General features: G+C 42.4%; 1 protein-coding gene across 3 annotated transcripts in view; it reads left to right on the forward strand.

Moving 5' to 3' along the window:
* Positions 1-15,346, forward strand: part of LOC108891883 (E3 ubiquitin-protein ligase Midline-1) — an 81,572-nt gene that overhangs the window by 41,764 nt on the left and 24,462 nt on the right. For 2 of the 3 annotated variants that reach the window (XM_051066045.1, XM_018689224.2), the window contains exon 2: positions 13,941-14,734. In XM_051066045.1, the coding sequence (XP_050922002.1) occupies positions 14,009-14,734 (726 nt within the window). In that variant the 5' untranslated portion in view covers positions 13,941-14,008. Of the gene's footprint in view, positions 1-743; positions 1,030-13,940; positions 14,735-15,346 lie in introns of those variants that run through there. The other variant, XM_018689223.2, reaches the window with a different exon arrangement.

The following is a 15,346-nucleotide window of genomic DNA, read 5'->3' on the forward strand; positions in this document are numbered from 1 at the left end:
TTTAGAAATTCCCTGGTTTCTGCTCAGAGTTTGGCGGGTGTGAAAAACAAGGTGTTGGCACATACAATTTCCAGACATGAAGATTCTATCAGCCGATTGCGCAGCAAATTTGCTGAACAAGTTGAACAAAACTCTGACTCTGTGAGTCCAGCGGTGATGATCAAGATTTTGCACTGAAACAGGAAACGCATGCCTGAATTTGTCAGTTACACAGACGTCAGTTAAAGTAAATAGGAGATGGAATGAATATCCACGAGACAGGGGTGTAATCTTAGCCTATCTTCAGAAGCCAGCTTTTATTTGCTCCTTAAAAATATGTGAGACTTGGCCATTCACAACTAAACTTGTTAGTGAATTGTAAAAGGGGTAAAGGTAACAGAAAGATCCTCTTGCTCAAAGCAAAGTGTATTTTGGGTTTGGACTGTATGCAAGCATACAGACATCCATAAATGAGTAAGCATGTAAACAACCATATTAGCAAGGACAAGTACACACACACACACACACACACATACACACACACACACACACTTAGTCAGAGAATGTCTGTATGACACATCTGACTGCAAACTCACAGACTCCACCCCCCCTTGTTCAGTGATTGGCCTACTTAGAGGCAGGGCAGCCCACTGGCAGATTTGAATACAGGGAAACAGAGGGGGGAGGAATGGACAGAGAGGAGCAGGAGGAGAGGGGCGGGGAGATAGAGAGGGGGGCGGTGCACTAGTTTGTCCCTGCTCTCTCTCTCTCTCTCTCTCTCTCTGTGCCGGGTCAGGATGGAAAGGCTTACACAGGCAGGGGAGGAAACATGTCATGAGAGGTGATGACACAGCCACGGAGACGTATCCACATCCTCGCTGACTCCCAACTTCGCCGCTCGCCTCTGCTCCTGCCGCCGCCACCGCTGTTGCTGCAACCCACAGAGGAGAGAGGGAGCCAAAGATAGCCTCCGTTCTCTCTCCCCACCTCTCTGTCTTCCTCTCTTTTTCACTTTTGTTGGTGGATGATGGGATTTTAATCATGTGGAAGGTAAGAAAGGAAGAGGAGGAGGAGGAGGAGGAGAGGGGGGCTTGTTTTGTTTTCTTATGCATACTGTATAAGGGGCCTGCCTCAGTTTGTCTTCCTCTTAGTTTACTTTACTTAAGTCTGTGCGAGTCTCCAGGGGATTCCCACATGCTTTCACCCTCAGCTCAGCTCAGACATTATTCTCAGTGGAATTGAGAAGTGGAGGAGTTGAGTGCCAACATTACTGGAATGATAATGACAGAGCGGTGGCTTCGGGAGTCAGCCAATGAGTGTTGTGGAGCCATCTGCATGATGGTCGAGGAGAAACTTCTGCAAGAACAGTTGCTGAATTTACCTCTACAACAAGGCGTCTGTTCTAACCATATGGTCAATATGATTATGAGTGATTTGTTTATTCCTGATGGGTTTAAATGCGCCACTCTTTGAGCTCTGAGCAACTTCAGCTTTACAAAAACTTTATTTGCGTTTAAGTGGCCTAAAATGCGTGGTCAAGTTCAATAATTGCAGAGTAGAGTCGATGGTAAAAATTTGTGGAATGTTTTTTTTGTGAAATTAGGGCCTTATACTCTCACAGTTTAGAGGTATTGACCCTGGCATTTTTGAATGTTGGCCAGAAAAGCATATTAAAATGTGTGTGTGTGTGTGTGTCTGTGTGTGTGTGTGCGTGCGTGCGTGGGTGGGGTTATGCTGCGTGTTGAGAGTCTGTTTTGTGTGACCCAATTTTCAAAGAGCCACTGTGTGTGTGTTTTGGTGGTTGCTTGAAGCCCAAGACACATAAAGACAGGACACAGTGCCTTGAGGGATGCTTAAAATGTGTGTGTACTTGAGTGCTGGGAGTGCGTGTGAGTGAGTGAGCGAGTGTGAGTGGCTTTAAAGGTCCCGAGTGTTTGGTCTTTTTTGCACTTAAGAGGGAGGGAGTTTGACAGTGTTAATTTAACAGGTTGAAGGGAGGGGAGGACACGTTCAGCTGGATGGCACTTTTTCCTAAATTCTGTGTGGGTATGTGAATGTAACACGTTTAAGATCATACATCACACACGCAGGTCACGCCACTGTGGGGTCTTCATGTCACTCTTCCATTCACACTCATACAACTCTATCATCAGACGTCAGGTTATTCAACTCCCCTGTATCTCCCATGTGCTGACGCATGTTCGGTACGTATCCGCGCATGTGTGTGCGCAAGTTCGCGTGCGTCTCTCGTGTGTGCTAAAGCGTGTGTGTGACAGCTGGCTGCCACAGGCTCAGTGCTACAATGATCCTTCTCACCTGCTGTGGGTCACAGGGATCAAGAAAATCCAGGTTTCAGTGTTTGCACTACAAGACAATGGGAACTCGAGGACAGGATACTACTGTAAATGCTGATTATAGTGCTAATTTAAGGAATGAGTGTAACTTTTGTGGCACCTTCCTTAGATTTTAGTCCTAAAGATCCACATTTTGTGGAGTGTGAGATTTGTGTGAGATTTGACCTATAGTGAGTGTAGGGAGTTTTCTTCTCAAAAAAGCTTCATTTATCAATAAAAAGTTAAAGTTTTTATACTTTTAAAGCACATACAATAAGCTTGCAGTCTGCCATATCCCACATTTGCTTTGACAAATGGAGTCTAGGAGGTACAAAAAGGCTTTGTCTGAAGTTTAGTTTGTAGTTGTCCCGCTGCCGACCAATATAGCAACAATGGCATTGTTGCTGTTTCTTTTCCTGTTTCCCTTGACACGTTTCAGTGGCATTGTCAGCCTGGGCGAGCTTGAGAAAAGCATCTTAGCGCTCAGATCCTTCTTTTTTTTCTCCCTTCCCTCAACCTGAAGATTGACTGTGGGAATTGTGTAGACAAATATAGTAAAAGCAACTGTTGTCATTTCTTTTCCTGCGTGGGACACGTCTGTCAGTTTGTTGAAAACTCGGTAGGAGGTAAAGGTGCTCTCTTGATCTTATTACAAACCCAAGCAAGTTACTTTTAAGCATTGTTGCTTTTAATCACGAGGAAGAAAGTGATTATGGGTAAACTTTGTTGCCTGTTGCTGATGGCATTAGCCACCTACGTTGCCCCAAAAATATCCTGTTATCGCACCAGAGTGTAGCTTCGATGAGAAAATCGGGGAGGTATAACTCATGAGACTCTTATCTCTCCTTAATTGGTTAATTTGATCTTCAAAGCGTCAGCAGTCGCCCACTTCAGACGCTTCAGGGGCAAACTACTAATTGCTATCTAAACATCCTTCAAAAAGGACAAAGACAGACTGGAATAGTTTTTTTTTCCCCCAACCATTCACATCCTCCCCCTATTTCCACCCCGGTTCAGTTCATTTTATTCACCCCACTGCGTTCTTTAATCACCAACCGAATAAGATGAGAGTGCAACGTTGCTATGGAAACTTCAGAAATTGTGACAATGAGCACAATCGGTTCAGTGAGACTTGGCAGATTGTGCGGTCCTGTGGAGAGGATAAGTGGCTCCTCAACTTTTTTTTTTTTTTTTAAACACTTGTCAGGAGCCTCTACAGTAGGTTAATTTACAAATCCTTGGTGTGGTATTACCCAAAAGTTTTAACATTTGAACTATGAATATCATCATCATAGCATGCTCCACTTTCTTGTAATGGAATTTTACCCCAGACACACACAGACAAGTTACACCAGCTAACTTCCTTGATAAAACATCACCTTTAACAGTTTTTCCTTCATAAGCACTGCTGAACCTTCCCAGGTGTCAGCCATTGCTTGGTTTTTAGTTATTTTCCCTCCTCTGATTGTGAGTCTGAAGATATGCCGGGGCCATTTGATATGCATCGAGGGGTTTCGGTTAATCTGCTGCAGACCGACAGATGTTAAAAGCCGGGTCACCTCATTTTGGAGTGTCTGCCCCCAAGAGAGGGCTCTAGAAAGTTCAGCATCATTCCTTCCCTTCTTATTCAATGTAAACACAGATCATAGAAAGTCTCCCTTTGCTCTGTAATGTCATCGTTCACACTCAAAATATTCAAAGGGGTCAAACCATTTGTAATTGTAAACATATTCCCAAGCAATCCATGTGTTAGGTATTATGACAGACAGTGTCCTCTATGATGTAGGTTAGCAGGGTCATTTTAGGCATGCTCAGGTTAAACTGTGGTCACATGTGCAAAGGTTTCTTGAGAGGGTGCAGTCACAGAATTCCTAGCTAACTCACAGTAAAAAAAAAGTCTTGGTAAAAATAAATCTGCAGATTTAGTGAAACTATTTCAACCAGTTTCAAATAAAAACCATCTTGTCTCAATAATTCTCAGATATAAGCGTCTGTATATTGAAACAAATGGAACATGAAGCTATGAATACTGGAAAAAAGCTGAAATATTCTTGCTGCACTGGCATATTTCACATATTAAGGATTCAAATACCACTCAAAAATCACTTGATAAGGAGTATATGTTTCCACAATACACTTGAATGCCCAGAAAAGTTCACCTCAAATGAGGAAAATCTGCCTCTTGTCACATGACCCCCTTGCAGCTGCCCTGCATAAGCCAAGCAGATGCTGCATGCTTTTGGCTTCATCGCACTAGTGCTGTGTTCATACATGCATGCGCTAGCTTACCGCATCTTTGCCAACTCTCTGGGGCCACTTTCATGTTGAAAACACTTCATTATCCAATCAAAATTGCAATGATAATTTAGCACTTTGGGGAATAACCACTATTTAATCACTTTCATCTCCACTAGGGGATCCTAAGCACATATTTTGAGGCAACATTAATGCATTACGGAGTGACTGTGATCATGGAAACAGGCATTAACTAAATTTGTAGAGCCTTTAAAGGAAATACAGCACATGTGGGATCATCTGTGAATGCTGCATCATCCCAAATGACATTCCCAAGGTTTCTATTTCCCTACCGCACCAATCGATTAAATAAAGACATGCGGATACCTTGTGTGGGATTTTGCTATAAAGAAAAGGCACAAAAGCGAAGCAGAACTAAATCTGAACTGCTGCAGTATAGTGAATTTCACCAGGTGCATTATTCAAGCTACAGCAAGCATTAAGGGACTGTACACAAATTATTAGGGAGGTGGAGAAGGTTGAAAGGGGGTGTTGTTGAGTTTACTGTAATTGGATGACCTTTTTTTCGCATCCTAAATTTATAATTTACTTTTAGCCCTCCTCGGCCTTCCTATATTTTAAAGGTGCTACATGTACATTTTTGCTATCGCTACATTGGTCATTTGCCAAGAGCTTCAGCCACCAGTGTGTTTAGACAAGATGACAAGACAAGAGGTTACAATACGACCTCTGAGCAGCACTTGTACTTCATCTTCTCACAGCTATTGATGCTCACGCTTGCTATGTAGCGATAGCCAAAACTTATATATAGCACCTTTAAATTACTGAGGTACACAATTAAACAACTAATTCAACACATTATTTTGACATGTTGTTGGAATGATGTTACCTTTAATTTTTCTATTTGAAAATGGGGAAAGGGTTGGCCATGTTTTTTTCCCCCTTATATTTTAAATAAAGACAAAGATTACGTTTTGGCGCCCCTTACTGCCATAATAATTTTCAGTCAGTCCCTAATCATTTTTTGTCACCCAACATCTTCGTCACTGTGTGTGGTTGTGCATGGGTATGTGTGTGACGGGTGTGAAGATCATTCACCCTGATGAAATATGTCCTTGACGACACCAGACTTGTTTTTGTCCCCTATAATCTCCGACCCCCCGTTACGTCACGTCCAATTTCACATGCGGCACTGTACCCGATCTGGGTCACACAAGCGAGATGCCAGACAGACCCTGCCCCACACACACACACACACACACGCACACACAATCACAAATGTCACCCTTTATCATAATCACTAATAGCCCCAGCATCCTGCACTACGACCAGCCAATCCTGTTAGGTGTGACTGACCGCTTCAGAACATGAAAGGCTATGATTGGTCACGGCTGGTGTGGTAGGAAGCGGATTAGGGATCAACATGGCAGGGTGTCTGGAATCAGACAAAGACATTATGTGTATGTGTGTGTGTGTGGCAACAGTTAGTGTTGTTAACTTGTTAACGATCCAGAGAATGCATCTACAGGGAGAGGAAGGGGGAGCTGAGGAGGTGGGAGAGGAGACAAGTGGAGAAGCCGGGATGTGAGGAGATGAGAGAGATTTGGAAATCTAATTCTCCTTTGAATTTGACATCTAAAGCTCTGAGCTTTTTAATCATTAGTCCAAAAGTGGAGTTTGGACTTCTTTAACTCTAACTCCGAACACAGCCATCACCCAAATATATACTTTTTCTACTTCTGCCCTAATTGGGGACTTACAGCACCTACACCTGCAAGCCAGTGTCTTGCAGTCCACATGAAATGAATTTCTTCCAACACTTTCCAGATTTATCACGCACTTCCTACAAGCAGTAGCCAAGACAAATATTTTGCTAGGAAATGCTGTAATGCCGTAGAAAAATATTTTGCCTTTGCTTCACAGGGCAGGGGAACATTTCAGCACTCTGCATGGCTGCATCTATATACTGTATGGAAGATCAGATTAAAATTAAAGAGAAGAAAAAATTTTCAGAGGAAATTTGCTTCGACCTTGGCACAGAAAGCATGACCCTGAAATGATAACTTGTTCTCCACGGCTCCACGAGGTCGAAGGTTAATCTGTCACAGCGCGCTATCCTGCCATTGCCGCTGCCGCTGTGAAAGCAGATTATGGCTTTTGTGAATTGCAAATCTCATAAGCAGTCAAGGGTACCTGTAAAATTCTGCGACAGAGCGAGGTAAACAAGGTGTCAAAAAGGTTTAGTTGTTGAGAGAAACAGAAAGGGAAGTTAAGAAGAAAAACACAAAAGAAAGGTGGAGGTTGTGCTTCATAATTCATATAAAAATGTCAATAATTTATTTAGTTTCTCACAAAAATGTGAATAATTGAGCACTGGCTCTTTCTCAGTGTGTCCCCATTATGAAAGTAGGTGATATTTAAACGTGATGCTAAAGATGGTGATGTAATTCCTGCCAACAGCTTAACTTTTATTAGTAAAATGTACAAATTACATCTGGCAGGCTGCTAATATAAGCAAGTCATGATCACCTTTGGCTGAAAAATGATCAGAGCAGATTTAACAGCAAAGTTTCAATCTTAAATTTGAACCAGGCACCGATTTTTCTCTCTGAAAATGTGACGTTATGAAGTCTGACAAGCAGATATCATCATGTTTACGCTCAGCTTCAGATGCTTTGCCCTCTTTCGCTTGGTTCCAACATTTCACTGTGTGTTTTGCTATTTTCTGCCTCCTTTGAGTCAAGGGAGAATTGGAACAGCACAATCATACAGTGACACACACACGCGCACACACACACACACAGTGTATGGTGATTATGCGAGCCAGGTCAATGGGGATGACCTACTTCTCAGTTCTACTCCGTGGTCTGCCACGGCCGCTCACGTCAGCTCACCAAAAAAATTTTTGGGGGGTGGGGGTGGAGGGGGGTTAAATAGCTTTTGGCTGCTTACTATAATTATTTTGAGTGATTGTGTGTCATTTACTGGGAGTGATCTGGCAATGGAATGGGTTCCCCACTGCCACGAAGGAGCAGAACTTTTTTAGCTCAATTTGTCGAGCGAGGGGCGTAGCTGAAATATTAATTTTGCTGAAACAGAAATTAAATAAAAATTCCCCTGAAGCTGAGTTTAAAAAAGACAAAGTGAAAAGCTTTTACTGTTAAAACATTAGAGCAGGAAACTGAGTAGACGCGCAATAATTAACAATTACGAACAGAACATCAGCATTATGTGCAGCTCCATGTATTATGCAGAATGGCAGCAAACATTCACGTTCTTTTCCCATTTCAAAAACAGACCTCTTTTTTTTTTGTCTGCATTGTGCTGTTGTTGAATCAGTTTTTAGAAAATGGATAGAAAGAGGCCCTATGAAAAATTTAACAGCTTAAACTATGAGTGGAAAAGAAAGCAGGAACCTTCTCAGACCCAAAGTTAATGAAAGATTTAGAAGTAGACCGCAGGCTAATGGGGGAGTGGGGGGGTCGGGCCAAATATAAACAGGAAGAGATCAAAAGTTGAAGGATTTAATTTCTGAAGGGCTTTATTATTAGTTGTTGTCATAGATATTACTTGTTTACCAGGGAGCCAGTGCACATCCTTCAAAATATTCAGACTGAGGTTTGATTTTATACTGGCTTAAATGTTTGGCTGTGAAAGGTTAGTTGCTGACATTTACAGCCATATAGAAGGGTTTCTTTCAAAATATTAAAAAACAGCAGACGTTTGAGAGTAGCAGCAGGGCGATGGCATTTGTAACCTTCAAAATAGAATTGTAGCCTTTTTGGAGTCCTGTTACACAGTCAGAGGTAGAGAAATGAAAACTGTCCGCAATAGAAAGAGATGAAGGATGAGATGCAGTAATGCCAATCTTGATTCTTTTAAAGGGATGAGCGCACACACACACACACACACACACACACACACACACACACCTAACCATATCTCTCACTTGCTAACCTGCATTGTTGTCTGCATAGGAAAGGTCACAGGGATTCCGGGTGTGCTCAGAGGGTTACAGACAGTATTTACAAGCAGAGCTGTTACTCATAAGATAATTATATATACAGTGGGTTACAGGCTTAAAAATATGTTTCGGTATTTCTGGTGATCAAAGTGATGATGTCATGCTGATAGTCTCCCCAGTTAACTTCAGAAACTTGTATGCTTTAGTTTCTGCTCATGCTTGTACACCGTAAAGAGTCAGCTTGACTGGAAATAACGCCAATGCGTCATGGGGGACTTTTTCCAAGTTGCAGCACATTACTAAGATCAGCACATGCTAATGCAGTCGTGATTAAGGTCTGTTGCTGGGACGCATCCTTATTGGACAAGATAGAGGCAAAAGGAAAGGAGTAAAATGAGGTTTGGTGATGCATCATCACCACTATGATCCATGCACATAAAATTAAAGAAACAGCGCTGCTCTTGTATGTGTAGAACCTAATGAAAATGTTGCAGGAGAGAAGGCTTTTGCAGCTTTGCTCTTGTGTTTTTGGTGTTGGTCGGAGAATAGAATTACAGAAAACATTATTAAATGTAAGCCATGGAAAATGGACAGAAAACTGCTGAAATAAGATCAAACTGTTGCCAGTTTGAAATCCTTGAAATCAGCTATAACCGATTATAAAGCTTCAAGTTACATGAAAAAAAATAGAAATGCTGTGGTATGCTTTTGAAAATTTACAGCCATGTTCAAGCTAAAAACCACTGCGGTCTTTTTTTTGGAAAAGACCAAGTGTCAACTACATAAAAAGGAAAGGAGGAGGGAAGGAGAGACAAAGACTTCACCTTATACATGCCATATAAAAAAATCATACATGGCAATATGTGACTACTGTATACAAATAAATAGGATGTCACATAAAATCAGTTTCTGTTTGGTAAGGAACATAATTTGTTGCTCACACATAGAAGCTGCAGGGAAAGGGAGGAGGAACATGACAGTGGAGGATTCTTCCACTAGTCATTCAGCTTTGTATTGCCCCCCACTGAAGACTATTGGTACTGACGTTTCAGTGGCGCCAGCACAGGAGATGAGCCACAGTCATGAGGCACAAAAGTGAGGGTGGGAAAATAAACAGCTTCGCCTGGATTTTTATCAGTTTCCTCCTCCAGTCTCAATCCTTTCCCCCTATCTCTCACGCTCCTATTTCCCTATTCCATTCTTTCCCCTCTAGCTTTCCCCCATTTCTATGCTCCCTTTCCCTCAGTTCCACACCCTTTTGTCTGCTCTGTGCGCTGTCACCTGCAGTGCATGGTTCAACACTGTCACCTATGGTATGCTGAGAGGCATTTCACCCTGTCTTACCTGCCAGTCTGGATTTGTGTGACTATGTATGTCTATGTGTAAGCACAAATTTAAGTTTATGTGTGTGTGTGTGTTAGTCTTTGTCAGAAAGTGGTGGATTTATTCTCTTTATCCTTTAGCACCTCCAGGTTTCCCTCCTGTCAAGCAGTAACCTGTCAGAGCTCCATCAATGTCCAACTTTTCCAGCTTTGTCAGGAACTACTTTTTTTTTTTATTTCTGTACTGTCTCTGCCTCTGTAAAATGCTGTCTGTTGTTTATGTTACTTGGCTGACAGCCATGTGCAGGGACAGACTGCATAAATAATGGGTGTGTCCATTAAGCAACATTAATTTATGCTTATTGGTTCATTATAGATTCTTAATGATTTGGTGCTTGTATATTTTATCGCTGGACCTTGCCTCTAACACATTAATAATAACAACTGCAAAAGGTATTAAATTTTTTTGTATTATGCAACATCCAACATAAAGCTGCTGTTTTTTTTTTTTTGTTTTGTTTTTTTTAAACCTATGGTGAATCTGTTAGCAAACAAATTCCTTGTTACACACCTACCAAATACACAACATTAGCATTTACAGCAATTCACCAGCTAGCTGCTCATTTTGTCAATATACTGTTGAGTGCTGTTTGGTTTATTTATTTATGCTAAAACAGCTGCCTGAACAAGATGGAGAAAATGTTGTTTTTGGCACTAATGCAAAAACAGTTCACCCAACCCCATAGTTACCTTCACTGCAGAGCTGGGAGGACAAATTCTATGGGTTTGTCACTACTAACATTATATACAGTAATTTGATGCCTTGTTTATATAAAAAAATACTGATTAGTACAGCTTTAAAAAAAGGTTTTGTCTCACATGTTAACTAATGGAAAAGTCCCACACTAAGTTTGGATGCTTCCATTAGCAGCACACTATTGTACTACACTATGTACTTACTTCACTTGTACATGAATTTTGACAGGGTAGTGTTGTCTCAAATTGGATACAGCTGTTGTGCACTTAGCGGAAATGACGTCATTAGCTGACTAGTTAGCATTCAATGCATCAAGTCACAGACTTTTAAATGAACCAAATCATATCAATGGCTTCTATCTAACAACAGTATAGTGGTTTCACAGCACTTATTGCTCAAAATAACAAATGTAAGTACAGAAGAACACAAAATGAAACAGTGCCAGTGCATTAGCCTTGATGTTATTGTGATTACTGTCAAATATTTGTGGATTTAACGGGAGTATATAGACACTCATGACGGTATATGATGCCAATGCATACATAAAAATCTCCCAACTTTCAGAGTTCACCCTCCTACACAAAACTTACTCCCTCCTTTAAAAATAAAACTGATTATTTAGCTGTAGAGCTGCCACAACCTTGCTCTGCTTCCATTTCATGCAAGAAATGCTAGTCTAGGTGAAACAAGGATGATGTTCAGAGCTGGCAAATTGACCAACAGTCCAAAAATAACATGATATACTGAATTCCCAACACCTCTCCAAGTGTTACTGGACTGTCAACAAGCTTCAGTCTTTACTGACGAAATATCTCTGGAAATATAAACACCTAAGGGAGGCTCTTTGCAGCCGCTGTACTTGTGGTAATGCGACTGTGTATTGATGTGTATGGACATGTAGGGACTCGCAAGTGTAAATACGAGTGTGTGTGTCTCTAAGGATTTGATGTGTTTACAGTCACTCCAAACACATACCCATTTCATTTCATTTGAAGCGTGAGATTGCTGAATCACCTCCATCTTCCCCACTCAGTATCTCTCTTCCTCTCCCTCTACAGTACAAAACATCCTCCCATATTGTTTCATTTTAAGATTAGGTTTTCCCTTCTCTTACTTGGAAATAAGAGATCAAAGCTGAGTCACATTTTGTAATCTAAAAAAAAGTTCCTTTTTGTGTGCACAACATTTTTCCCTCTCTTGCTCTTGCAGCTGATCTGCACTGCAAATGAATGTTATCTGCCCTCAAATATCACAGGCGACACAAAAGTGCTTGGACTGCAGAGAGCTCAAGTGAGGATAGTTTATCTGCAGCACTTGTTTTTTTTTTCACAGGGATGAAAGAAAACCATGCATAAAGATGGTTAGAGAGTGAATAGCAGGGATGTTCTGATTGCGGTAGTCCACTCTGATGCACACAAGCCTTAAGCTCAGTAAACAGTGACATCTGCTGAAAATACCACACTGTGGAGAGTGGATTGTCTTTCCTGCCTTGGATATGCACACGTTTGATTCAGGAAGCCCTGTCACTGTCTTTTTTTATAATTTGTAGGCTGCTGATTGTTTCTTTTCCTTCAATATATTCACATTCAAAAAACCTCATTATTTTACTATAATTTCTGCGTTGTTTTATCTTTAATAGATTCCATTTATGCGAGTCTTATCTCCACTTTTTCTTTGCTTTGCTTCTCTTCGTCTTACAATGATCCCATTTCTCTAAAGGTTTGCTTAACTTTAATCTAATCTTCAAGTGTTTGCTACAAACTAACATCCTGGCGGCTAAGTTCATAAATGAAGAAGGAGCAAAAGAAAAACAGAGCTTGCACGCAGGGTTGAATTTTTAAACTTTAAGTTAAGAGACTCAAAGTTAACTTCTGGACTCAGATTTTGATTAGTGTATTTCCAAGCAGCCAGTCTTCTTCATCTTTACACACCAGTGCTAATGCCTTATCGGTCTAAAGCTTGATATTTCTGGAGGAAGGAAAAAACCATCTGACAGCTCCCCTTTGGCACCCAGTTAACATCTACGGCTGTGTTAAACTGGAAACTTTTACATCTTATCATAAGCTAGTGACGACTGATGTTACAGGTGAACTGAAGTCACCTGTGTGATAGAGCATCTACTGCAGGAAGCACTATTTGTAATAAGATAACTGTCTGCTGCAGGAACGCCCACACCCACAAACTATTTAAACACAAGCAACTATACACAGGTGACTGTCTGACTGAGCGAGACGCACCAACAGCACGCAGGGTCAGACAGGAAATCAAGAGTCAGCTCCTCTGTGGGGGGAATAAATGGAGATGTGCGCTAATTACCGACTGACTACAGCTGTGGCTGCAGCTGCCACTGCTGCACCGAATATCAAAACCACACCCCATCCCCTCCCTCCACTGCTACACTGGTGCTGCTGAGTGTTAAAAACGAAATGTCAGACGTATTAAAATACTAAAAATAAAATCTCCACTGCCGCTGGTTTTATTTCCATTCTTTTCCACTGAGATTGCAAATCCATTACAGAGAGTGTAATTGTAAGCACGGCCTGTTTTAGAGGAGCACCTCCACTGATTTTTATACATCATGAGTCAGCGTCAGTTGGAAAATGAAATGCGTTGTCTACCTCTGGTGATGTTCTAATTGCTGTGCCAACAGACAAAGAGACTGATGATGGTGTGTGTGCTGTAGAAAATAAGCCACACACACTAAGACTTTGAAGGTCTTGAGTCTTGATATCAGTTTGCATTGTGGTGGTTGTTTTCTTGTGTGTTCTCTTTTTAAGTCTTTGGCGTCTATATCTGCACCAATTATCACATCTTCATCCTGGCCTGACTACCCCTGTGTTATTTTGACAAAGCCAATAAGAAAAATGAATTTGCATCCTCCGTCTGCTGCACTGCAATCACACCCACCCTTTGTTGTGTAATATTCTGTTGTATCAACAGCTTTGTCTGAGGAGAATTTAAATGCCACGAGCATCTGTGGATAGGAGTGGAAGTTTCACAGCCTGCGTGTTGTCAGTTTTAAAAGATCTAAATGTGCGATGATGACGCGTACTGAAGTTAAGTATTCTGTTTGTCTAGTCTTTGGAGATATCAATTTTCCCTCCATTTTCGGTTTTCACACAGAGTTAGAAAATCCAGCACTTAACACTGGGGCCATTCTTTAAGTCCACTCAGTGGTCTGCTCCATTGAGATATAAGCCCTCCCAAGAAAGCAGTGAGAGTAAGCTGTTTCACACCATTTAATCACAAATCCCTGTGCTTTCTTTTCCCTTTTTTCCCCCTCTCTTTCTCTGCTTTCCTCTCTCTATCTCTCTGTCTCCGGCCTACAGACAGCTGAGCGGCTCTTCTGGATTTCGCTGACGCTGCGCCTGGTCCCGCCTGGCCTCTTCTGAGCAGGATGGACACTCTGGAGTCAGAGCTGACCTGCCCAATCTGCCTGGAGCTTTTTGAAGACCCGCTTCTGCTCCCCTGTGCCCACAGCCTGTGCTTCGGCTGCGCCCACCGCATCCTCGTCTCCCACTGCGCCACCAACGAATCTGTTCAGAGCATCGGCGCCTTCCAGTGCCCCACCTGTCGATATGTCATCTCTCTGAGTCCGGAGCGTGGACTAGAAGGACTTAAGAGAAACGTGACCTTGCAGAACATTATTGATCGAGTTCAGAGAGCCTCATCTTCAGCTGGGCTCCCCCTACCACTGCCGCTGCCCGCGCCCCACAGCGGGCCCAACTCTCCCAGTGAGGAAGGGAGCAACCGGTTGGCGCTGGTCCCTGTCAGCGCCGCCATGTCCAGCCCAGGAACGCCTCCCGAACCGGTCCAGTGCCAGTTCTGCGAGCAGGACCCGCCGCAGGATGCCGTCAAGACGTGCGTGACGTGCGAGGTGTCGTACTGTGAGGAGTGCCTCAGGGCGACGCACCCCAACAAGAAGCCGTTCACCGGCCACCGGCTCATCGAGCCCATGCCGGACTCCCACCTCAGAGGGCTCCAGTGTCTGGAGCACGAGGAGGAGAAGGTGAACATGTACTGTGTCACTGACGATCAGCTGATCTGCTCACTGTGCAAACTGGTCGGAAGGCACAGGGACCACCAGGTGGCAGCACTGAGTGACCGCTATGAAAAACTCAAGGTATGTTTTTTTAATTTGTTTGTTTGTGTAATTTCACATTTGAAATTTGCACAGTGCCCGCATTAAAACCTGCCGCCATTTTTAGAGCTCTGATTCATTTTAATGACAGATAAGGTTATAGATTCATCCCATTCTTTATCTAACACATACAGCATAATGAATTTTAAACTTTAATTTTATTCTGCTCTGCAGTATGAAATTTCCTATTATCCTTACCCAGGTATCTAACTCGATTATCAAGGGAGATTTTTATCATCTCACGCTGACTTATTATCTCTCCTGAATAATTAAGCAATTAGCATAATCACTACACCACGCCGGTGTGTGCCAGGAGGGTATTCAGAGGCGTGCACACACAGTGAATATGGGGAGTGTCATTAGTGACGAGGCATGGTGTCTTCAATGAGGTTGCAGGTTAACGAGCGACAATTGCCTGCTGGGTGTGGGTGTGCTTAATTGAGTGTGGCTATTAGAGTACGCTGGTAATGGCCATAGAGGCAGTATGTGTGTATGTGTGTGTGTGTGTGTGTGTGTGTGTGTGTGTGTGTGGTGTATGTGTGTGAGCTTACAGGGAGGAAAATGTTACCCGGAATGTCCACTGGATGCTGCTAA

Source organism: Lates calcarifer, linkage group LG7_2 (genome assembly GCF_001640805.2).
Source record: "Lates calcarifer isolate ASB-BC8 linkage group LG7_2, TLL_Latcal_v3, whole genome shotgun sequence".
Lineage (NCBI taxonomy): Eukaryota > Metazoa > Chordata > Actinopteri > Centropomidae > Lates > Lates calcarifer.